Source organism: Macrotis lagotis, chromosome X (assembly GCF_037893015.1).
Source record: "Macrotis lagotis isolate mMagLag1 chromosome X, bilby.v1.9.chrom.fasta, whole genome shotgun sequence".
Classification (NCBI taxonomy): Eukaryota; Metazoa; Chordata; class Mammalia; order Peramelemorphia; family Peramelidae; genus Macrotis; species Macrotis lagotis.
In genome coordinates this window covers 537,438,298-537,464,248 of record NC_133666.1, presented here as the reverse complement: position 1 = coordinate 537,464,248, position 25,951 = coordinate 537,438,298, and the positions used below count along the sequence as shown (strand labels likewise).

At 36.3% G+C, this 25,951-nt stretch overlaps 1 protein-coding gene across 2 annotated transcripts in view; it reads left to right on the top strand.

Moving 5' to 3' along the window:
• CNGB3 (cyclic nucleotide gated channel subunit beta 3) overlaps positions 1 to 9,669 on the top strand; it is a 140,507-nt gene extending 130,838 nt beyond the window's left edge. The window contains exons 14-17 of one of the 2 annotated variants that reach the window (XM_074206446.1): positions 5,807 to 5,953; positions 6,413 to 6,584; positions 8,316 to 8,333; positions 9,376 to 9,669. In XM_074206446.1, coding sequence (XP_074062547.1) covers positions 5,807 to 5,953; positions 6,413 to 6,584; positions 8,316 to 8,333; positions 9,376 to 9,648 — 610 coding nt within the window. In that variant the 3' untranslated portion in view covers positions 9,649 to 9,669. Of the gene's footprint in view, positions 1 to 5,573; positions 5,780 to 5,806; positions 5,954 to 6,412; positions 6,586 to 8,315; positions 8,334 to 9,375 lie in introns of those variants that run through there. The other variant, XR_012472353.1, reaches the window with a different exon arrangement.
• The last annotated feature ends 16,282 nt before the right edge of the window (positions 9,670 to 25,951 follow it).

The window sequence follows — 25,951 nt, the reverse complement described above, 5'->3', positions numbered from 1 at the left end:
GGCCATATTTGAATTCAGGTCTTTCCTCTACTAATATGAATCCATACTACCTATTCAAGCTTATTTCCCCTCTCATCTCCACTATGTTCCTTCATTCTGTACAAGTTTCTTCAACATTTGTGGAATATGCCATTCTCATTGAACATTTTCATGTCCACATCTGTATCTTTATGTAGATTGATCTCTTCACTTGGAATGTTTTTTCCTCTCCCTCTTTATGACCAATTTAGTGATCAACACTTAACTAAAGTTTTTCGTTTAATAAATACTTCATTAGTCCTTCATTCCTTCATTCATTTCTTTCTTCTCTGATTTCCTCCAGAACTTCTATTGTATAGCTTGGCATCATGAACTTTTTTACCTCCTGCTGTTGTCATCTCTATATTGGTCTACTCTGCCCTACTAGAGTCACCTCCTTAAGAAAAGGACCTCCAAGAATATTTCAATTCCTTCAGGGTCAACTCAAACAATATATTGTTTATGAATCCTTTTCTGATTGATCAAACTTTAGTGCCCTCCCTAATTGCTTAGTATTTATTTTGTATTGATTCTGTATGTCCATATGCCTTTAATAGAATTCTAAAAGCAAGGATTGCTTCCATTTGGGTCTTTGTGCTACTATCGTCTAGTCTAATGCCCAGCTCACTGTGGTCATTTAACAATTGCTTGCTGATTCACTGAACATATAGTGGATATTCAAAACAAGTTCTCTGGGTGGATATTCATTCTTTCCCTGACTCATATTCCAATACTTCCATGTCATAGTAAAAAATTTCAGGAGAAGCTAAAAAAAAATCACCAACTGGTAGACAACTTTCTGATAAGAATAGTCAGTTAATAAATTCCACAAATACTTGTTCCCTGAATTTATACTAAGGTCTATAAAGGTATCTCCAACAACTATCCAATGTTATCCAGAAAATTAGCAGTGGATCTTGGCCTCATCCCTGGATTACCAATTCATTATTCTGTCCACTATTGCTTTTCCTAGGAACAGTTGGCAATAACCCTAGACTGTTAACATGTCTTTTCCCTCTGACCAACATTAGAGATCCTTCCTAGGTGACTGTGAACATTTGGAGAATTTCTGACTTGGTGATTTAACAGATTTCTAGTTTAATCAATGTAGTACTGAAGTTCTACCAATATAATCATCATCTCTGCAACTCATCCCCTAAGAGGTTAAGATATTTGCCCAAATTAGTTCCATCTTCCTGACTCTAAACTAGCTTTCTATCTATCATGCCATACTGAAACTCAACAGTGATTAGATGAGCAAAACCATCTTTGCCAGAAAGCTGGAAAAATACTCTGTGGACAAGACAGAAAAGAAGCTATTTTAAACATTGCTGAGAAACTTTGGGTAAAATCCATCTGGCAAACAGACTATTACTCCCCTTCAAAAGCTCATCAAGTTCTCTCAACCTGTGACCTATAGGCAAGTTTAATTAAAGCTTGAGAAATCTCAAAATAACCTGACATTTAAATATTCTATTTCTGTTCTACTCTCACAGTCTGGCAGCCATGCATAAACACTCAAGTCTCACTCACAGATCAAAACTGGGCAGCTTTCACGCCTGCCTTTATCCATCTTCAACAATCAAATGCTTAGGAACTGACCAGCTTTTCAAAGGTGTAATCCTATGGTGGGGTCCAGTTAGTCAATGATGTTCAAATTCTATCACTCATTTCACTGCTACAAAAGCAAAGCAAGGATAATGTTTTGGACAAAAATCTCAGATATATATATATATATATATATATATATATATATATATATATATATATATATATATCCTTTTTTTACCCTAGAAAATGTGAAAAAAAATGGAACTTAGACATTTTATTCTGCTTTCTGGGTCAAGAGATATTTAACAGAATAGCAAAGACCAACAGGGGAAAATCAATCAAGAGGCATTTATTAGATGTTGATGTACCAGACACTATGTCCTACAAGTTCTGGGGAATATAAAAAAACAAAAAAAAAATAGGTATTAATGGATTCAATTGCTATAGTTCAAGAAGCCTTTTCCAACTATTAGTGGAGATATTTCATTTTGGAAACCAGTATTAAACTAATCTAGATCTCACCTAAAATACCTTTATCACTGAATTCAGGAGAAAGGAGTGGTGTTCTTAGGCAGAAAAAGAAAAAGGTGAGATTTCTGCAGGCATCTTTAAACCAATAAAGTCCAGTATTAACCATTGGGACCATGGATTACTTTCTTTGCCATAAATTATAACAACACAGATTTGGAGCTGGAAAGTACTTTGTGGATCATTGGATTCAATTCTTTCATTTTAAAGATGAGGAAACTGAAACAAAGAAAATAATTTACCTGCCCAAAGTTACACAGGTAGAAAGTGTCTGAGACAGGATTTGAATTCAGGTCTTCCTGAACTTAAGATTAGCATTCTGTTCTCTATGTAACATCTTTCTCATGTCCTGGAATGACAGCAATAATTGGACATGTGTGTGATCAATATTCCTCAGTATTTCACTGCCCTAAAAAGCAGAGGCTGTCTGCTTTCTGATTTTAAACAAACTGTGTTTTGAGGATAGTGTTGTAAGAGTCTAGACATCACTTTCCAAGGACTTTTCCAAATCCCTTCCAAGGACTTTTCTTTATCCTTTCCATCCCTTAGCTATTGTATTTTTATTGTTTTCCTTTGCTCCCCATTTCCTATTAATTGACTCTAAAGGATAAAATCTTCCTGCTATCCTGACACAGTGGTCCCTAAATGTCTTAAGAGAACTTACAGCATATTATTTTTGGATTGTTGGTCTTAAAATTCATATTTTTATCTCACTCATTGGTATGTTGGATCCTTTGGTTTCATTCATTATTTATCAAATATTTGTTGAACATCTACTATGTAAAAAGTACTTCACTCTGTGAAGAGAAAGGTAAAGAAAATAATAATAATGATAATAGCTAATATTTACATAGCTCCTACCTTTTGGTAAATGTGCATAGAGCATTCAGAAAGGACTAGCATCTCTGGTGTGAGCCCTTTTCAGGGTCATCCATCACTGGTAATCTACCATTTATTCAACTCTTTCTATGAGCAGCAGCCATACCTGCAGATGAGCTGAGCGTAACCAACAGACCTCAAACCTGTCATTGAGTTAGGGCATGTCTACCCCAAGCATATGAAGACTTCCATCCCAAGGAATGGGTGAATGAGAACAATTTGTTCCAAAAGCCACGAAATCAGCTTCATGTGGAGCCCTTAGAACTTGGTTACACGAAGAAGACACCAAGGTCATCATCCATTGAATCTAGAGCCATCACCTGTTATCCTGACTTTTTGTCTCACCTTCTGATGATTCAGGAAGAGAAAGTGAGGCGAATGACTTAATGCAACTCTGTCTCACTTAAATCCAATTCACTTGAGAGTCAAGACATCATCTATGGTATATATGTCATCAGTCCTCTTCAAAAACAAAGAACAAACAGCAACTATATGGTGCAGCCTCTTTACAATTATCATCTCATTTGATCATCACAACACCCCTGAGAGATAGGTGCTATTAATATCCCCATTTTACAGATGAGGAAACTGAAGCAAATAGAGCGTAAGTAACTTGCCCAAGGTCACCCGGCTAATAAGAGCCTAAAGAAAGATTTGAATTCAGGTCTTTCTGACTTCAAGTCTAGTGTACAACTGCATCACCCTGACGCCCCAAGGTAACTTAAAGCAAACCACCATCCTTGGACTTCTCATTCTAGTCAATCAGTATCCAAATTTTGTTATTTTTTTTATCATCACAATAGGGTGTTCTCCTCCCTCCTCTGCACACCCATAGCTACCCCAATAGTTTAGGCCCTCTTCTGTAAAATGGGTGTCTCACTATAACTTCTAGAAAAAAATATAAACCCCTCTGTTTTAACATTTAAATCTCTTTGTAACATGCCTTCTTCCCTTTTCATTCTTCTTACACTGCGCTCCATGCACTCTGCAATCCAGCTTCCTTGCTGATCTGTAAAGAAAATATTCAATCTTTCAGCTGTCTGCTTTCATACAAGTGGTCCTCCCATGTGTAGAATGTATTGAATCTTCATCTCTCCCTCTTAGAATTCAAAAATCAGCTCGCAAAACCCCTAGTTGCTAGGACAATCAACGTTGTTCCCAAAACTACCTTGTTTTCATTCTGTGTCTGTTATGTCTAGGCTTCTCTGTGTCACTTCTTGAAGGCAGGGATTGTGTCACTTGTCACCCTTATATCTCTAGTGCTTTAGCAAAGTTCAATTGTTCTTCGTGACCCTATTTGTAGTTTTCACTACAAAGATGCTAGTGTTTAGCCATTTCCTTTTCCAGTTCATTTCACAGATGGGGAAACTGAAGCAGTTAAGTGACTTACCTGGAATCACCTAGTTAGTAAATATCCAAGGCTGGATTTGAAGTCAGGAAGATGTCCTCCTCATTCCAAACCCAGCTTTCACCACCTAGCTGCTCAAGTACCGGCAATTAGTAATCATTAGTAAAATCTTTGTTGATAAATTCAGAGCTAAGTGGGACATCACATCTATGGAGAAAGAAAGCGTCATAGAGATTGCTCAGGGTGAGACTTAGTACCCCAGTCCTCTGATTCTGAATCAAGTATACTTTCTATTGAATCAACAAAATGATTCTTGCCCTCGAGAATTTTATATTAGTTGGGAGATATGTGATGTGTAAATAAATAATAATGCAGAACACCATGTGACTTGCCATTCAAATGGTACAAATAATGATAATTTAGAAGACAAAGAGACCACTTTCAGTTAAGAGGAAATATTAACTTTGAGAGTCATAGATAGACCCCTTTGGAAGTCTGGAGAAGCCTAAGAAACCCTTCTCAGAATAATGTTCCTCTCTTTCATTCACAATTGAAGGAAATGCTACATTTCAGGTAGAAGTTGACAAAAAGGATGCTGTTTTTTCACACTCATTCATGGATCTTCTCAAATCTGTCCATAGATGCCAGAAAATGGTATGTATAGGTAATGGTATGCCAGGTGGGCACCTCAGAGCTACAGGAGAAAGGTTGGGCATTTGAGTTGGTCTTGATTTTGAAGGAGGGTCAGTTTCTTCAAATCCAGGTTCTGAGACAAAAAGCATTGATGGGAACTGTCTTCAATAAACAGAGAAGAAGGACAAATAGAAAATTATGACTACCTCTGGTCCCTGAGATCTAATGGAAAGATCCCTGGACTTGTAGTCAGAAAAACTGACTCTCTGGCTCTGGAGTCAGGAGTACCTGAGTTCAAATCCGGCCTCAGACACTTAATAATTACCTAGCTGTGTGGCCTTGGGCAAGCCACTTAACCCCATTGCCTTGCAAAAAATCAAAAAACAAAAACTCACAGAAAAACTGACTCTGATTGTTACTTAGTTGTAGAAACTGAGTTTTTTGTTTGTTTTTTTTTTTACTTAGCTGTAAAATGAAAATGAACACTTCCCCTATCTACTTTATAGGATTGTCATTATAAGGGAAACCCTTGAGTCTTAAAGCTACAGACATGTGAGTCACAATTATTATTATTATTATTACCTCACAGGTATCTTTGAGCAGATGAGATCATTTGTATATGAAAGTGCTTTACAACCAGAAAACCCTACATATACTTCATTTGAAGTAAGTTCTGTCTCTATAACATCCCTGACCTCCTCAGGAAGCATATCTGTTCACTTGACTGAGGAGAAGCATCTCTAAAGTGGTACCATTACTAAATTTTGGATACTACAAGGATTTTTAAAGAAAGGTTCTCAGAGGAAAGACATATTGCAAAAGGTAAAATGATCATTTTCTATCTTACAGCCTTCTGGCAAAAGGTGGAGGAAACCGCCGGACAGCTAATGTGGTGGCCCATGGATTTGCCAATCTCTTTATCCTTGATAAAAAGACACTCAATGAAATCTTAGTGTACTACCCAGACTCCAAAAAGGCCCTCAGGAAGAAAGCCAAGTACGTTCTTAAGAAAATCCAAAGAGAGAGAGAGAGAGAGAGGATTTCAATTTATGGGGGAAAAAAACTGAGTAGACACAACAAAAGAGGGAGGGAGGGAACATCAGACAGAATTTCCTAGGATACCTATTGTCTACCTTTGTGAGGGAAGAACTGGGTTCTAATGACCACAGATTACTTCGTCCAATTGACAAATGTAAATCACTTAGTTCACAGAACAAGTGTTTTTGGGAGCCCCCCAAATTCAGGAAGGTGTGAACTTTAGACTTAAATAGTGAGACCCTCAACTTCTGAGGTATAATAGTTTTGATGTATTTGGGACTTCTCTTGTTTTATATATATATAACTTAGTTTGTACAAGTAAATAATATTTTATAGAAAAGTAATGGTCAACTAACCGGGATTTTGTCCAAACTTTCCAGAAGCTCTTTAATGACATCTCCTATTGCCTGTTTACAGATTCCTTCTTGAGCAGAAGGCTAAGCCCACAGAGGCCCCACCTCCGGCTAAAGCTTTTGCTCTTCTCTCATCCAAAGAAGAGACACCTAAAATGCTTAAAGCTTTGTTGAGTGGCTCAGGTAAAACAAGTCTCACAAAACTACTTAGACTGAAGAAAGAAATAGCAGTTCAGGTATGAAAAAGTGAAAAAAATTAACCTCCCAGGGGTCCTATGGTGGGGGGGCGGGGATTCATTTATATAGTACTTTCGAGTTTGAAAAGCTTGTTAGATAAATAATTTCTTTTGATCCTCACAACAACCTTGCAGCTAATATTTTACAAATGAAGAAACTGAAGCTGAGAGAAGTGATGCCAATAAACATCTATTACCAAGTACTATGCTCTCTAGAGTTATATACAGTCCCATCCCCCCACTCCCTATCCCCCAGAAAGTCAATGCTATCAAAGAGTTCGCAATCTAATGAGGGAGACAAATGAGATATATTTAAAATAAACTGGAGAGAGAAAAGAGAAATAAAAATTAAAATAAATAAACCGGAGATAATCAGACAAGGGAAGGTGCTAGAATTAAGGGGCCTAGGAAAAGGTTTATTTTTAGCTAATACTTGAAGGAAGCCAGGGGAAACTGGGAAATAGAAATAAGACAGTATTCTTGATACAGGAGATATGTACAGTCATAGGAGATTGCATATCTTGTGGGAGGAGCAGCAAGGAGGCCAGTGTCACTGGATCAAAAAAGTATTCAAAAGAGAAGAGGGGAGTAAGTTATAAAAAGAGTGGAAAGGTAAGACAGGCTATACATAAGAGTGGAGAGAGCTAGAGACAGTGAGTTGAATTTGGCTTGCCTTGCAATTAGGTGACTTACTCAGGGTCACACAGTGTCAAGTGTCTGACATCAAATTTGAACTCAGGTTTGGTCAAATACCTGTGGATGAGGGTATGGTTATATCTGCATATATTTGCAAATATATATATATATATATATATATGCATATGTGTATATATCATATCAGTTTGGTATTTACTAGATGGTAGATAGAGGACCAACTTTAGAGACAAAGATCTGAGTTCAAAAACAGCCCTTTAAACATGCATAAACCCATGGTAGCTATGTGATTCTGAGCAATCATTTGACCTCTTAATGCTCAAACTAAAATGAATTGCTAATGAATCATGGAAGGAATATTTATTCTGGCCCTTCTCTAATAATGAAATAAAACATTGACATTCTCCCTTTCCAAAAAAGTATTTGTGTGTGTGTGTGTGTGTGTGTGTATGTGTGTGTGTGAATGGGTATGTATATGTGGGTTTGTATGAGTATGTCTACATATGTGTGTATGTATTCAGAGGAGAAGAAAAAGACATATCTCTGATTTCATTGATACAGAGAACTCCCAGTTCCAAAAAATGTTCTACCAAGGCAAATCAGAATTTATTTTTCAGCCTATAGTCTTGGGGAATTGCTCAGAGTCCTAAGAAAAAACTTAGCCAGGATTCCATAGCTAGTATGGTCAGAGTCATTCATCTCTCCTTGATTCCAGGGTAAATGCTAATCTCCTGTTAAAATGAAGATCCCTAAAGGGAAAGGGCTGGCTCTCTTTGGTATTTCCAACCCCAGTTTAGTTAGTCCAGCATATGGAAACCTAATAAGCACTTATTTTACTCACTGGTTCTCTGCACCAATTTGTCCTTCTATTTACTTTCTGTCTCTCATAAGCATTTATACCTAGTCCAAATTATTCCTAAATGAGACATCAGAAGTATGGTGAAATAAAAGGAATCAACAGATTTAGAACCAAAAAGAACCTTGAGAGCCCAGAATCCAACCCATTCATTTTATAAATGTTGACACTACAACCTGGACAGGTTAGGGATATAAATGTTGACACTACAACCTGGACAGGTTAGGGACAAAAATAAAGTACCTAGCTCAAAAGCAGGTCACTTCTAGAGGGGAAACTGGAATGAGAGCTCAAATTTGTCATGGGACCCCTTTGGCAGTCTAGTGAAACCCATTGAGCCATTCCAAGACTAGTGCTTTTTAACAATTACAACAAAACAATGACTTATATGTGCACAAACTCAATGCGCACGTGCACGTGTATGTGTGTGTGTGTGTGTGTGTGTGTGTGTGTGTGTGTGTGTGCATATATATGGAGACAAAGAGACTGAGAAAAAGAGAGTGTATGTTTTAAGGTTTGCAAACTGCTTTATGAATATTAATCTCATTTGATACTCATAAAACCCTGAGAGATAGGTGTTGTTAACATTATTTTACAGATATGAATACCTGAATCAAGAGGCTAAATGAATTGCCCAGGTTTACAGACCTAGTAAATTTCTGGGGTTGGATTTGGTCTGTGTTCTTCATGACTCCACTGCACACCCCTACTAACTGCATTAGGATTACAAAATAAAATCGACTATGTCAAAATTATAAATTATCCAAAAAAAATTTTTAAAGCAATTTTATTTCCCCAATTGAAAATCCTTGTACCTAGATCTAGAGCATGTAGTGGTCTCTGTCTAAGCACATCTGTGACAAATAAAAGGCAGTCTTCCTCAGAGTTTTACCCATTTCTAATTTTCTTCCTCAGTAGCTTGTATACATAGAAAAAAGATACTCATAAATACTTTGAACCTGAGGCTTTTGCCCTCTAAACAATCACATGCATAGAGTTAGGTGAACCTGATGCTTCTGCCCTCTAAACAATCACATGCATTGAGGTAGGTGGAAAATTCTTCAACAAAAATAGAAATGCATAAACTCAATCCTGACCTTTACCCTAACTTAGAAGTTCTATGTCAATTTTCCACTTGATATTCTGAGACAACATGGAGAAAAATAATTCAGATTCCTTAAAGTATTAACTTGAGCATTAAGGTACTCATTAGCCAAATGAAGTTGAGAACTCTTGGTTGTGATTTTCAGGCTAATTCTGTGCCAATACTTTTTTTTTCAGGAAAAAGAAAAAAAAATTAAAGAAGTAGAGAACCAAGGAAGTAAAACCACAGAAAAACTGGATGAGGCCAAAACTAAATTGGGAAATGAAGCAGAAAAAACAGTGGAAGCCCTCAAATGTAAAACCCAGCCTGTTACAGAAGTAAACCAGCCTATAGCAAAGTCAGTCCTACTCAGGGAAAATACTAAAGAATCACTTATCATCACTATGACCCCTTCCTCTAATGCAGAAGAAGAAATTCTTACAGTCGAAATCAAAGAAAAGGCACAGTAATAAATGCTTGATTTCATACAAGTCTAAGCATTTTCCTAAGGGCAGAGTACCCAAGAGTATAGCTTAAATGAAATGAAAGAAGAAAGGTTTTCATTTTGTCTATTCCTGAGAACCCCCCGCAGGCAAATAATTTGCTTACTATCTCTTGGACTTGATTTGAAAGTTCTATTTTATGTAAGAATAGTCAGGAAGTTATTAATAATCACTCATTAAGTCCAAGAGATAGTAAGCAAAAAAAAAAAAAGAACCAAGAAAAAGAAATGAAGAATGAGTAAAAGTATCAACCCAAATTGAATCTGAGACATTATTAATAACTATCCTTACTAAAATAGTAAGGATAGTAGGATAGTTATTAATAATCACTCATTACTTTTACTCATTCCTCATTTTCTTTTTATTTCCTCCTGTTCTTCATTTGGTCATTGCTTCTTCCTATCCTCAGTTTATCTTGATTCTTTTTTTTTTTTTAGTTTACAAGGCAATGGTTTTTGGGTTTTTTTTGTTTGTTTTTTTTTTTAGTTTACAAGGCAATGGGGTTAAGTGGCTTGCCCAAGGCCACACAGCTAGGTAATTATTAAGCGGCTGAGGTCACATTTGAACTCAGGTACTCCTGACTCCAGGGCCGGTGCTTCCACTGCACCACCTAGCTGACCCATCTTGATTCTTAAGAAGCTTTTTGGTCCATTATTTTTTCTTGACACCCCATCTTTTGTAGCCTTTTTTTAATGTGACTCTACTTAAATATATCATATTTATTTTCCTTTGTTCTCTCCCCCCCCATCTCCTTTACCTCGAATATCTAATGTGGGCTTAATTGCCATTAAAAGTCTGCTGACTTTTATTCAAAGATTAGTGGTATTCATGAGACCATATAAGCAACAGGCCATTCAAATGGAAGCAAACAGGACTGCTGTAAGGCTAATACTCATTTCAGATGAAAAATGTCCCCATACAGAAGTCTGTACACAAACACTGGCAACCAGCCCCAACTAAAGTTTCATTTAGTAGATTAGAAAAATACAGTAGTAAATGTGAGACTATAATTTTACTCATGTTCTCTAAGGAAACAAATTTCATACCAGTCTTCCTACATAGTACACAAAACAACAATCCAACCAAATAATTTGCTCTAAACTACATAAAAAAGAATATGCAATGAGGAAAATGTTGGCTCAACATAACCATTGGAGTCTCTTCAAAGGTCCATTGCCCAGCTGAGTATGTTGTAGACAGTATTGGACTTTGTGGCAACAGAGACCTCTTAAAAGTCTGAAAATCTGTCATTCAGTGAAGCCTGTAAAAGGATTTTTTTTTATTGTTGTGAGACAGTTGGGGCTTGTTTTAGTCTGTCTGTTTAATTATTTTTTAAAAGGAATCAAATCTCCCAGGTCTTCATATAAATTGCAGGTACATTTCTCAGCAATTTCTTTAAGGTCTTACCCTTGAAGGATAGCGGATCTAAAATACTGATCAATTGAAGGTCCTAGGAAAGGATTCAAGATTAGACAGGTTACATTCATGGGTACAATTGATGTGTACTTAAAAACAAGCTGAAAAAATCTTAATTAAACAGACTTTAGAATGCTGTCTTGATGACTTAATTAGTATCAATTAAGCTAACAAAATCTGATGTCCTTAGGAAGCAGATAGTGACAGATTCTTCACAGAATCATCATCAGAATTTTAAAAGCTGAAAAAGATTCAGGTTAGAAAACATGTAGGCTTCCATTTTAATAATTTTACTTAACCAAAGTATGAAGTCAATAATTAGCTCTTAAAATTTAGGAGCTTTTTGTAAGATAAGGGGAAAAATTGTAAAACTCAAAATAAAAAAATCCTTTAAAAACATTAAAAAAAATTTAGGAGCTTTTTCATAAAGTAAATGCAGTTAAAGGGAAACTATAAATTGAGGGAAGGAAAGGGAGACATCAACTTTGCTGATAAAAGTATGATTTGTGGTATACATAAAAAAATAGAAATTTGAAAATTATCAAAGACTCAGAAGCATCTTCTAACATAACAGAATATGAACAAACTATTCTAAAGACAATTTGCAATCTCTGTACATTTATGTAAAAGTTTCAAATCATCAGTAAGGGAAATGGAAGTTAAAGGTTTAACCTCTCATTGAACAAGTTTTCAAAGATGAAAGAAGATAGAAATAGTCAGGTTGGAGGTTGGAGATGTTATAGACTCTATAGTTTCTGTGATAGGTCAAACATTAATATGCTTTAGAGGGAGCAGTAAAATTGTCCATTATGGAGAACAATTTGAAATTATACAATAAAAATCTTTGAATTGTTTATGTAACCAGAAACCCAAGGATCTCATAGCTAGATGATAATTGAGGAGATCAATCAAAGAAAGAAGGGTCCCATACATGATTGAATGGCCTTTGTTCCTGAAACATCAAGGAAGTGATGCCATGACGAGCACCTGAATTGGATTTGAGTGAGGGGTTGCTGTGCTAAGTCACCAATCTCACTTTCTCCTCCAGTCATCTGGATCTAGTGGCCAGATATGAATCAGAGGTCGACTGGAAAAGGCTCTGGATGCAAGACATGGTTAAGGGCCAAATGACTTAACAGATAGGAAGTGTCAAGTGTCTAAGGTCAGATTTGAACTCCTGACTCCAAAGCCAGTGCTCTATTTACTACACCACCCATCTGCTCCCCCATATTGAAATATTTAAAACAGAATTTTTGTGGTAGCATAACAGTAGAAATAAAGTGGATGCTTTACCAATTAGGACAAAGTCAAACAAGTTGTATGCTATGAATATATTGCTATATTATTGAATTGCAAAAAAAATAGAAATTCAAAGAAATGGAAAAACTTTATTAAATGATATAGTAAAATAAGAAAAACCAAATGACTATAGTATAGTTGACCAAAAACACTAAAACAAAATTAAATGTTTTTTACTTGTAATGACTAATTTAGATGGGGGAAAGGATCAGGAAATGTATCCCTATTCATCAGAAAGTGAACTTGAGATAAAGTTCTATGGGATCTCAAACCATTCCCTAGTTGATAAATGAACAAAGGACACGAACTTTTCTAATTAAAAAAAAATCCATAAGTCTATGTGAAAATATATTCCAAATCACTAATAAGAAAAATGTGAATTAAAGCAATTCTGTAGTTTGGTAAAGATGACAAAAAAGTAAAGGGACAAATGTTGGAGGGCCTTCAGGAAAAGGGGCATGCTGTTGATTTGTTTGGTCATTTCCATGTTCTCAACAAAGATATTGGAGTGCTTTGCCATTTCCTTTTAGAACTCATTCTATAGCTGTAGAAAATGGAGCAAATGGTTAAATGACTTGTTTAGGGTCACACTGTTAGAAAAAAATGTCTGATTCCATATTTGAACTCAGTAAAAAGAATCATCCTTACTCCAGGCCCAATACCCTATCCTCTATGCAACCTAACAGCTTATACCATTGATAGGGTTGTGAATTGGTCCAGGTTTTCTAGAAAGCAATTTGAAATTATACACCTAAAATCACTAAACTGAATATATTATTTGACCCAGTAATAATATTATTAGTTTTATACTTCTCAAGAGATCAAAGAGAGAGTGGAAAAAGAACAGCATACAGAAAAATTACTTAGAATAGTTCTTTTTGGAATAACTTATAAGGGGATCACCCATTAGTTGGGGGACATATTACAGTATATGAATGTAATTAAATATATTCTGTAAGAAAGGACAAAAAAACTTCAGAGATGTTTGGGAAGACATATAAATTAATGCAAAAGGAAGTGAATAGGACCAGGAGAACAATATATAATAATAGCATCATTATAAAAACAACTTTGAAAGACTTAAGAACTCTTGATCAGTGTAATGACCAAACTAGACTTCAGAAGATTGGTGAGGAAGTATGCTGCCCACCTCCTAATAAAAATGTTATAGGTTTAAGATGCAGATTAAGGATATAATTTTAAATATGGCAGATTCAGGGATCTGCTTGATGACTGTATTGGTTACAAGGACTTTTTTCTTTTATTCAGTGGGGAATAGAAGAAAAAATAAAAGCTTATTAATTGAAAAAATTATAGCATTTGCTTTTACATGAAGTATCTGTGTTTTTGCTTGCCTCTTTTTCTTTGTTGTATGTTCAAGATCACTGATTAGAAAGGGGTGGGAAATATGTCAAGAAATTACTAAAATAGGGACAGCTAGATGGTCCAATGATAGAGCACCAGCCCTGGAGTCAGGAGGACCTGAGTTCAAATTCACCCTCAGATGCTTAATACTTAGCTGTTTGACCTTGGAAAAGTCACTTAATCCCATTGTCTTGCAAAAACAAAAACAAACAAAAAATGCTAAAATATAAAAACAAGACAATAACACTTCTAAAAAATATTTTCAGAATGTAACACAGATCTATCAGAATGAGGGATGAGTATACAACATAGAGACAACTCTCATCCTCAGCTATCCGAGGTCTCATCACAATCCTCCTGTTCACCCCTCTAAGGTTTTGTTTCTCATCAGCAATCAGTTGAATATCTTAACAGTCCCTCAATTAGCAAGGCATCTCTGCATCAGCCATTCTGATAATCATCCCTTACAGTTCCTTTCACCCATGGGATGGCAAAATAGTTAATAAGCATCTTCCTAGCAAAGGCTGCTGCTACTAACTCAGCTACATAAACTAAATGAGAAAGCTATATCTCTCTGAAATCATTTTGAAATCCCATCAAATGTAAAAAATAGGTTTCTCCCTATAAAAATCTAAAATAAAAAAGAAGGGTGAGGTAGGCCAAGAAACAGCCGTTAAAGTCATCACCTTCCTATTGACAAGATTTTCTAACACAAAAATCAATAAAAGGAGGTCATTTAATGTATGGTCTAGAAGAAGTCTTGAAAATTGCATTTGTCAGCTGCTGGTGAGCCAGAGGAAGTTTATGTTGGTTGATAAGCATGCATAACAGAACTGAGGGCAGCTAGAGGCTTTAGGCTATATTCCCCAGTCCCTCTAACTCCTACATCAAAATACAGCATTTGCAGAAGAGCCTTCCCACTCCATCAGCTGATTAGGGGCTAGTTTCTTGACCCCAATTCACTGAGAGAATCTAAAGCTCTGGTATACATACCTTCATCTCTTCCACCTCATCACTGTGGGAGGACTGGTCTCAAATCTCAACATGTAAATGTTATTTTGTTAGAAATATCAACAATAAAGGTGGACACAGAGGGTGGCTAGGTGGCACAGTGGATAGAGAGCCAGACCTGGAGTTAGGAGTACCCGGGTTCAAATCCGGTCTCAGACAATAATTACCTAGCTGTGTGGCTTTGGGCAAGCCACTTAACTCCATTTGCCTTGCAAAAACCTAAGAAAATAAAAATAAAGGTGGACACATACTTTCATTACATAGGAAGAATATAATTAATACTAATAGCAGCTAACATCTTTAAAGTCTTTTAAAGTTTGAAAAATACATGTAAGGATAACATGAATAATATCATGTAATCCTTACAAAACCCATATAAAATGGGTCATTATTATTTCTATTTTACAGCTAAATAAACTGAGGCAGAGGACAAATGATTTGCCCAAGATAACACAGCTAGTAACTATTTGAGGAAATATTTTAACCAGGTCCTCCTAACTCCAAATTCAATACTCTATTCACTATACGACTTGTCATATAAGTTTAAACATGTAATTCTATGTAGATAATAACTATGCTAATCCCAACAACCATGAGAAAATCTTGTCCTTTATCAAATCATAGACACCAGCCCCAGAGTCACAATGGTAAGTTAGTGCCAGGAACTTTAAGATGGGGAGAGGAAGATTCTGCATCTGTGGTTTTTCTGGTGTAGAGACTTTCTTCTACCAATGTGTATCTCCAAAGCATCTATAATTTATAGATTTTTTAATTTTTTATTTTTATTTAAGGAAATGGGGTTAAGTGGCTTGCCCAAGGTCACACAGCTGGGCAATGATTAAGTGTCTGAGGCCGGATTTGAACTCAGGTACTCCTGACTCCAGGGCCAGTGCTCTATTCACTGCACCATCTGGCTGTCTCCTATAATTTATAGTTTTATGAGATAATTGAGTCTCTAAGAGGTTCAATGGTTGCCCAGTCTGAGTCAGGCCTAGGTGTTCTTGACTCCAAGATTAGCACCATAACTTCTGAACCATACTAGATCTCTTGCCAGATGTTAACTGCAAAAGTCTAGATGAGTACTGAAGGGAAGATGAGAGAATCTTGGTGGGGGTAAGAAGGATGGTATAAGGATTTGTGGGGTCCAAGAGTAAAGAGGAAGGAGCCCTAGAAAATCGAGAGGAGGAAAAAAATTTTCTCTGATTTTTTTTAATCCTGAAGACATTTATATATTTTGGGGGAGGGGGAAGCTTTTTTCTAATCAGTCAACAAACATTTATTGTTGTTTGTACATTTTTGAAGAGGACAAATGATTTTGAATTTCAGTGAGTTGCACAATGTCATCAGCCTCAGACATCTAAGTTCAGTGGCAAGACAAAAGTACAGATGCCTGGCAGTGGTCCAAGCTCTAAGCCCTCCACAGTGCCTGCTTTAGTTACCTTCATGATCCTTGGAACAAATTATGGGTGCCTACTGCTAGAAGAAGTCTTCACATGCTTAGAGTAGACATGCCCCTCACTCATTGATGGGTTTGAGACCTGGTGCTTATCTCACCCTGCTTTAGTCCATCTGTAGTATCAGTTTACCAAGGTATTCTGCTATGCAAGCTAGATTGGAGTTGGGTGATAGATGGATACCAAAGGTGGATGAGCAGCCCTGAAAAGGACTCAGCAAGCCCTCGCACACAAGGAGATGATAGTCTTCCTGAATATCCTACACACCCCAAACACACTGTGTTAAATGATGGAGATACTTAGAAAAGTTAAAGATAGTCCCTGCTCTCAAAGTGCTGTCTGTATAATGGGGGAAACAACATGGAAATAACCATGTACAAACTACATACGGTAAAAATCACAGATAATTCACAGAGAGTTGGTATTAGAATTAAGAGAGATCAGAAAAAAGCTTCTGCAAAAGTTAGGTTACAAATAATAGTTACACACTGGCATATAGGAGGCATTCAATAACAGCTGAATGACTACAAAGCAAGATCATATATTGGATGAATGCTAAGTTAAAAATCTAAACTAATAGGTAGCACAAATGGATGTTGGATCCTATCTGGGCTTTACTATTAATTATGTGGCCTTGGCAAGTCACTTCATTTCTCTGGACCTCAGTTTTTTCTCTGTAAAGGTCAACAACACTGACCTCCAGAATGTTCTGCAAACAAGACACTCCTCTCTTTGATGGTCCTTCATGCCTGGAATATTCTCCCTTCTCCATCTCATTTTTAAATCTCAATTATAATCTCATCTCCTAAATGAAGGTTTTCCCCAACCCCTCTTAATTTTCCCCTCTGTTAATTATTTCCCATCTATGTACATGGCTTTTTATAAATTTGATTGCACATTGTCTCCTCCAGTAGATTGTAAGCAACTTGAGGGGCAGCAATTATCTTTTTGCACTTAATATGTTTTCTATAGGTTGTGATGAAATTACTCAAAGACAGGAGTATGCTGCAATTAACTTGAACCAGCTCCCAAGACTCAATTGCTAAATTTTCAGTGTGAACATCAGTGCAAATCAGAACTTGGATTTATTGTACTATTGATTGCTAAGACTTTAAAAAGTGAAGAAAATGTTAATAATGCAGATTAAACTTGTATATAGATATTTAATTTATTAATTTATTTTCATCCATATGTACCTGCATATTTCCAGGTTACAAAATTTCCCTCCCCCCCCACCCCCCACCCCTTAGCAGGAAACAGTCAGGTTAGTATTTTACATACATATTTTGTTGAACATGTTTACAAACTAGTAATTTTGGCATATGGAATTAGGATAAAGAGAAAGAGATACATAACAGATAACTTTACAAAAGTGCTCATCAGATTTGGAAGGGTTAGTTTTTTCTGTGTTTTGTTTTTTCTTTTTTCCCTCTGGTTGGGGATAATATAGTCCATAACCAGTCAAATACAGTTATCCTAGCTCTCTGGACTGCCAAAAGTTGCTGCTTCCACCTCAGAATGTTGCTGTTGATGTGTACATTGTTCTCTTGGTTCTACTCCCTTCACTCAGCATCAGATTCCGTAAGTCATTCCATGCTTCTCTAGAGTCCAACCATTTATGGGTTTTTATGGAACAATAGTATTCCATAGTATTCATGTGCCATAACTTATTTAGTCATTCCGCATTTAATGGGCATCCCCTCAATTTCCAATTCTTTGCCACTACAAAAAGAGCTGCTATGAGTATTTTGGAACATGTAGGATTTTTCCCATTTTTTTTTATAATTTCTTCTAGATATTGACCTAGAATTGGAAATGCTGGGTCAAAGGGTATGAATAATTTTATTGCTCTTTGAGCATAGTTCCATATTGCTCTCCAGAAAGGTTGGATCTATTCACAAGTCCACCAGGAATGCATCAATGTCCCAATCCTCCCATATATAGATTTTTTAACAAAGCATTTTTTAAACATTTAATCAGCTCAGAGCTATCAGTATTATCTCTCTTTGCTCAAAAGTAATGGTATCCATTTAAAAAAATTTAACTAAAATGATGCAGTTAAGTAAGCAAAAAAAGAGAGAACAATATACCTGATGACTACCATAAGGTAACTATGAAGAATGGAGTCAAAATCTTAGCAATCATAGTTTTGGTTCTATCAAATAGATGGCAAAATATAATTTTTGCTCTTCTCTTAGAAAGAGGGCACTGAATGTTGCATATATTCTATCCAACACCATCATTGTGTCAGTTGATTTTAATTATATTACACTGGATCTTTGGTAAAAAAATTTTTACATAGAAATATTTACAAAAAAAATTTACAAAGAAAAACCTACTGTGAGGTTCCCAGACACCCTGTTTTATCAGAGCTTCCATGCCAACCTGGCTGGCTTCATTACCTTGCCAGCAATGCTGGCTACAAGGTTACATGGCTCAGTTTCCAAGGGCCACGATGATCACGTCTGTCACATGAAACTGAGGACAAACACTGGATGAAAACAAATACCACCATTTCTCCAAACTAGGATAAAAAAGAAGGAATCAAATAAAAATAAGTCCTTCTCCTTTCATTGGTTCATGGGGTGCAATAGATATATGTCCCTGAAAAAAAAAAAGCACAACTAAAAGCTAGTGGAAAAGAGATAGCCAGTCAAAGGATGTATTCCCTAAGAAACAGTAGGCTCCATGGAGCTAGGCAAACTGGACATGCTCAAAACATACCTGGAGGAACATGAATTACTTGATGTGGAGATCTCAATTAAAGGAAAAGGTATATTTTTGTAAATTTCCTAGAAATTAGTTTGATATAAAACAAAAGGCATCCATAAACCTTTTTTAACCTTTTTTTAAAAGAGACAGGTAACTGGTATCAAACAATCAGACCCTCACCATGCATGCATGCCACAGGAAAGCTAAACCACACTGTAATCAGTCAATTTATCTTCAGTTACCAGGGATTAACTAAATGAAATATTCCATAATACAGAAGATGTCAGGCAGCTACAACACTGGCAACAGAGAAGCAATTTTAAAAATAATATCCTATTTCATAATTGCTAAAATAGTAGAAAATATATTTCTTTGCATTACTTATTATTTTATAAATTTGGCTTGAATCCTTGAATCATGTTTCAGAATATGCTAGCAGAAACTAGATAGTCTGAGTAGTCATGAACATTTGTCATACTCCTCCCTAAAAAAATAAGGTTGAACTATAAAGACAAGATATGAATAGTCCACAGACAGTCCTAGCCCTGGATTCCTCTGTGCTCTCAGTCTAATCGTCCATAATCTTCTTGGCTTCAAAGTTAACATTCAGTCTCTCTGTGATGATGATTTAGAAAGAAAATTCTGCTCTGGGACAGATTAGAATTCAGGCTTAAGAACACACAAGTGGTTTAAGGGAGAGGTGACTTTACTAAGAAACTAGAGCAAACAAAACAAAGCAATAAAAAAATTGAATTGCAATGTTCTTGGTGCTTTCATCATTTTAAAAACTTTTTAAACTCAGTGATAGTCCATATTTATATTACAATTTAGGATTGGAAAAGTACTTTTTATTATCTCTTTTTAAATTTCAAATACTACAGTGGAAAGAATATCTGATAATGATGTTGTTTGACCTTCATTCTCAAAGAGAACTACAACTTTAGGGAGATAATGCTATAATTTACAAGTGAGTTGGATTTTAAGTGAGGAGATGCTGTGCAAAGTCATCAATCTCGCTTTCTCCTCTGGAGTCATCTGAATCTAGCTCCCAGATATGGTTCAACACAACCAGAGATGACCCTGGATGCAATGAGATACCTTGGCTTTTTAAACGTCTTTCCCAGATCACAATTTGACTGAAGCAGCACCCATTCAATCATTAAGATTAGGGGAGAAAGATGAAGTAAAGAGTCCAAGAATGACCACTTCCAAAAAAGAAGAAAAAAATTGTTGGGAAGGTAAGACGCCTAGGGTATCTCAGTGATTAAGGCAGGTGAGAAAAAGAAGCCAGAGACTCTTTTGCATAGTCAAAATACAAAAAAATTCATCTAGGAGGGAAAGACCCTCGGGTTTTCTGTCCAAAGCAGAAATAATTTTTGAGTGAATTCACTCTGAACCAATCAGGGCCCAAATGATGACCAAATGGGTTTAGACTGAGTCACTGTTGGCCAATCAAGAAGAAATGGAGTAATGTGAGGCCTATAAATGCCAAAAAAAAAATCTTTCTAGGCTTTTGAGCATAAATGATGTGGAAAATCCTGGGTTCAACCCCTATCTCAGTACCTTACTATTTTGTAGGAACTTGGGCAAATCACTTCATCTATTTGAGTCTCAATTTCCCTAGTTGTAAAACAAGTGTATTAGACTCAATGATCTCTAAAGTTCCTCCTATACCTAAATCCATGATCCTATAATTCTAAAAGATAAAAAAAAATGTTAAAAGGTTCATAAGCAAGATGGAGATACAAATGAGGTAAATCTTTGTTGAGTACAAATTTTTGAATGTGTCAGAATGTTAAAACATAAATACTCAAAATTCCAACAAAACTAAACTTTTTTTTTTTAAGGAAAATGGGTTAAGTAACCTGCCCATGGTCACACAGTGAAGTAATTATTAAGTGTCTGAGACTGGATTTGAACTCAGGTCCTCCTGACTCTAGGGCCAGTGCTCTATCCACTGCAACACCTAGCTGCCCCCAAAACTAAATGTGAATTAATACCACTTCCAAGTCTAATTAAAATCAGCTAGAAGCTGTTTTCTCAATTGGTTTTCTAAAAAAGCCCTGAATTTCCATTCTATAGCCTCTCTTGGTTACTACAACAAGGAAGGCATTTTTCCTCTCTTGACTCCAAATTTTCTTTCCCCAGCTTAAGACCTTTACAATGGCTTCAGCTCACATCAATAGTTAACAGAATCTGACTTGAAAACCTTGGTTCCTTCCATTGCACCATGCTGCCTTCCTATTTTTCAGATGTTATTATACTTCCATACTCTTAGAAATCCTGCTCTTTTCCCCAACTATTCCAATTTCCACTCATCTCCTACCAACTCCCCTAGAGTGGATTGTCAAATTTTCAATATGAGACTTCATATCTCAGAAATTGACAAAGGCTAAAACTCAGGGCTTGTTTTGTTGATTGTGGATTTTAGACTTAAGAAAAAACTGTTGAAGATTAAAGTTAAAGATGTGTCCAGCATATTTCCCCCTCCCCCCAAGAGAAAGCCTGTTTTTTAAACATTACCAGTACCCATCATCCTCCCTTCCTAAGCAATATTGCATTTTTATTTTGTTTTTCTTTCCTTATATCCAAACACGTTGTCTCCTTCAGTAAAAGGTAATCTCCCTCCCGTGGTCCTTAGTAAGTGGTTAATAAATTCCTGTTTATTGATTAATCGATCTCTTTCTCCTTTAGACAGCTCAAGATGGCTACAAATGAGCCTCTTAGAAGAGATAAAACTTGAAAAGTTTTCAAGATTTTTTTTTAATGCAATTACTTAGACATCAAACAAGAGCACAGTAACCTCCCTGGGCCTCAGTTTCCTCCATGTTAAAAGGCAGGGGGGTGAGGCCAGATGTCCTCACAGGTTCCTTCAAGCTCTAGATCTGATCCCATAATCCAGTATCATTAATCAGACCTTAAACTATCCAGGAATCCAAAGCACAGGCTCTTGAAGGAGGTAAATAAAACCTGGTGTGTGGGCCACATCTGAGCCAATGCATCATTCCCCCTGGCCTACTGAGGGCATCCCCAAGAGTTATTAACACTGTGCTTGTTTCATGATTACTTCTATATTTTATATTTGTGTGTGGTCCTCAAAACTCAGCACAACCCATAAAGTGAACCTCCAGTCAAATTGCCCACCCTGCTTTATATCAATGTCACAAAATATTTAAAGAATCAAAAACTTATTTCCTTTATTAAGGGAAAAAAACCCTTAAGCTAGGAATTATTTATAAAATGTACAACTGCAACAAACTTTTGGTATTAAAACAGGCTACAAACTGTAGTAAAGTAGCCTCTGGGGAAAACTTTTTTTTTTTGCATTACACCAAAAGGAATACAAAAATGCATGTGAATTTAACACTGGCATTTAATAAATGTATAGTAATAAATAATAGTAATGGATACTCTTAAAAACTTGCCTCTGAGCATCTGCTTTATTTCAGTTGCAGGCATTAGTTGTAAAATGACTACAAAAATATTCAACCAAAGTCAAGTCTGTTTTCAGACTCTGTATGCATTTGATATAAAATTTAAGCCTGTTTTCATCTACTTTCTCTAAAAGTTTCAGAAATCTTTGGGAGATGTTATTGTTTTGAACTGACTTTAATTATCCCAACATAATCCCAAAGTCATTTAGAAGTGCTGTTCCTAAGTATTGCAACCCTACACAGAATTCATGTCATTTGTAAATTTACCAGTGAATGTATTTTACCACCATGACCTGTGTGAACAGGAATGATGTTAATAAGGTCAAGGAGAAGTATGATATAAAAGCTGTTATATCTTAGGGCAGAAACTAAATAAAATTATATGTGAAAGGTCATTTTTCCTCTTTATAAACTAGGAGTACATAAATTGTGACATGGAAAAATAATGCCTAAGTCACACAACCCATATCTTGATTGTATAAGATAACATCTAATTTGATGAATAGTTTTGAATCTTGTTAAGAGCCTTGGGCTACAATTGGGAGACTTGAGCTATGTAGTCTTGGGGGATCACTTTATACATTGCCTTGGCTTTGTATCCTCATCTATGAAATGAAATTGGATTAGATAATTTCTAAATTCTGGTCCAAAAATTCTCAAAGAACTTGAGAGCAAATATTGTATTTCCAGAATGCTCTAAGTGGTTTCTTAAAGTGAACTCTAGGTAAAGAAGTAGCTTTCAGTATATAGGATTAACAATGTGGAAAAAAATTAACATATTTCAATAAAGAATAAGATGCAGTCAAAAGTATAATATTGGGTTTTTTTTTAAATAGACTATCCTAGGGTGGCTAGGTGGCGTAGTGGATAAAGCACTGGCCCTGGAGTCAGGAGTACCTGTGTTCAAATCCAGTCTCAGACACTTAATAATTACCTAGCTATGTGGCCTTGGGCAAGCCACTTAACCCCATTTGCCTTGCAAAAACCTAAAAAAAAAATAAAAATAAAATAGATTATCCTATTTTAAATAGGATATCAGGGGACCAAAAAAGCTATTTAACTTATATCCTATAGTCTAGAAGTTGGAGAATAAGTAAGCCTCTCAAAATCAGGAATATAAAAATAAAGCTTCCCTTGGAATAGCAAAAAACCTATGAAAACAATGTCCAGACTTTAGAGAACATGGAAAACCAAGGAATAATACAAAGGACAAGAAAATTACCCTGGATAAGAACTTGCAGTTCTGAAAGTTTAAGACAGAAAAGGTGCATTTTTGGACCTTGATTCCCCCAAACTGCTTTCTGAAATTGTTACCACCTTAAAAAAGGAACTTCTGATCTTGCTATCTCTAATACTTTATGTTTCTTCCTTAAGGATATGATTTCTCTCATCACATTCAATCTGGATCAATGTATACCATGGAAACAATGTAAAGACTGGCAAATTGCCTTCTGTGGGGGGTGGGGGGAGGGAAGTAAGATTAGGGGGAAAATTGTAAAACTCAAAATAAATAAAACCTTTAAGAAAAAAGAGGGGTAGCTAGGTGGCACAGTGGAGGGGGGGCAGTTAGGTGGTGCAGTGGATAGAACACTGGCCCTGGAATACCTGGGTTAGTTGTGTGGTCTTGGGCAAGCCACTTAATCCCATTGGCCTTGCAAAAAAATAAAAAAAAAACTTCAGGGTGAGAAATTCCATTTCTCAAGAGCCCTTGGGTAGTTGAGGGGATCACATTACAAATAAATTGATGTGTATGTGTATAATCTCTATCAGATTACTCACTGTCATGGATAGGGGTGGAGGGAAGGGAGGTAGAATAATGTGGAACTTTGAAATCTTAAAATAAAATGAATGTCAAAAACTAATTTTGCATGTAATTAGAAAAAAATAAAATGACACGTATTTTAAAAAGAAAAAAGAAATTTGATGTTCAAAACCCTAGGTAGCACACTGATATGAGATTTTGGGTTTTAAAAATCTATTCAGAAAGTGAGCAAGGAAGTTAACTTTTAAAAGGGTTTTGATAGGTCTGTGCTACACTAAAAAGTGAAATGTTTCCATTTCTTCTGTAGCAGGCTCACTTAAACTTATTTTTCCTTATCAGAATTGGGGAAGAAAAAGTTTCTGATCCTATTACAGCAAGCACAAATATACTTTTTCATTTTAAAAACTTCGGATCTGATATTTTCCCAAGCAACAGCTCCCATCAAGCTGTAAGTTCTTCAGGTGATTGTAGCCAGCTGGGACTGGGGCTCCTGCCCCCCAGGCTTGACTTGCTGCCGATTCACTGTAGAGGACATACCAGGACAGCCTCTGGAGAGAGGAGAGCCAGAGTGGAGACAGGACCCCAGGTTGTGATGGCAAACACTATCATACAGGACCCACTAACAAACTCTGATCCCACCTTCCCCCATTTTCTCCCATGTTTATAGTTGATCTTGGCAGATTCTTGCCACACAGCCCTTTCCCCTATTCCCTCTTCTAGGATCTCAGAATCAGGGAGCAAGGAGGGGACTCAGGAAAACAATTTGTTTACAATTTTTCTATATGACCATTCCTTTATTATGTTTAAGCAATGTGATGGCTTTAAAAAAAATCAGTTGTCTGGATCTTAAGAAGTTAGCAACTTGAAAGCAGATTTCCTAAAAGGGGGGGTGGGGAAGGATGGGGAGTTCTTGATTTTAATATTCCAAAGCAATTTTCTGTTTTCTTTTTCCACACCCCAAGATCAGTACTGAATGCAAGGATAGCTGCTGATCCCAAACTCAATTTTATGCTTTATCACTAGTTCTTAAATTGTAGGAAAGCGCCCTCTAGTGAATATTGAGGTCACCGCCGCCTTCTGGAAAGCATGTTCACAGTCCCCAAAACTGCTTGCTGGTGAAGTGTACCTTGTACCCCTTGAAAGATAATTCATTCATGGTTTAAGTGAGGGCCTGTTTTTCTAAAGGTTGCAGAGAGAAGGCAAATGAGCTATAACAGGATCCACCAATATCACCTACTCCATTACAGGCTGGGAATAGTTTGGGCCTGGAGACACATGCTTAAATTAAAACAATCATCTCTGACACATGGGAACCCAATCTAACCCTACCTCTCTCTCTCTCTCTCTCTCTCTCTCTCTCTCTCTCTCTCTCTCTCTCTATATATATATATATATATATATATATATATATATATATATATATATATATATATACACACACACATACCCACACACTTACTCTAGAAATCTCGACTCCCTCAGGAGTTTTAGGAGCCTGGTGTAGGATTCTAGTTGTGAATGAAAGATAGATTCTAAACTTCTTGAGGGAAAACATTATCTTTTTATGTGGGTCTAATTCACACACAATTCCCAATGACTGACATCTTGTGGGCAACCAATAAATATTTGTGAGGATGAGGAAGGAAGGAAGGAAGGAAGGAAGGAAGGAAGCAAGGAAGGAAGGAAGGAAGGAAGGAGGGGGGAAGGGAAGGAGGAAGAAGAAAAAGGGAGGGTATGAACACTTGTAAAGAGTTTAACCAGATAAAACATTTTCATTTTTCATCATTGTCTGCAACATATCACTTTACTATTTGTCC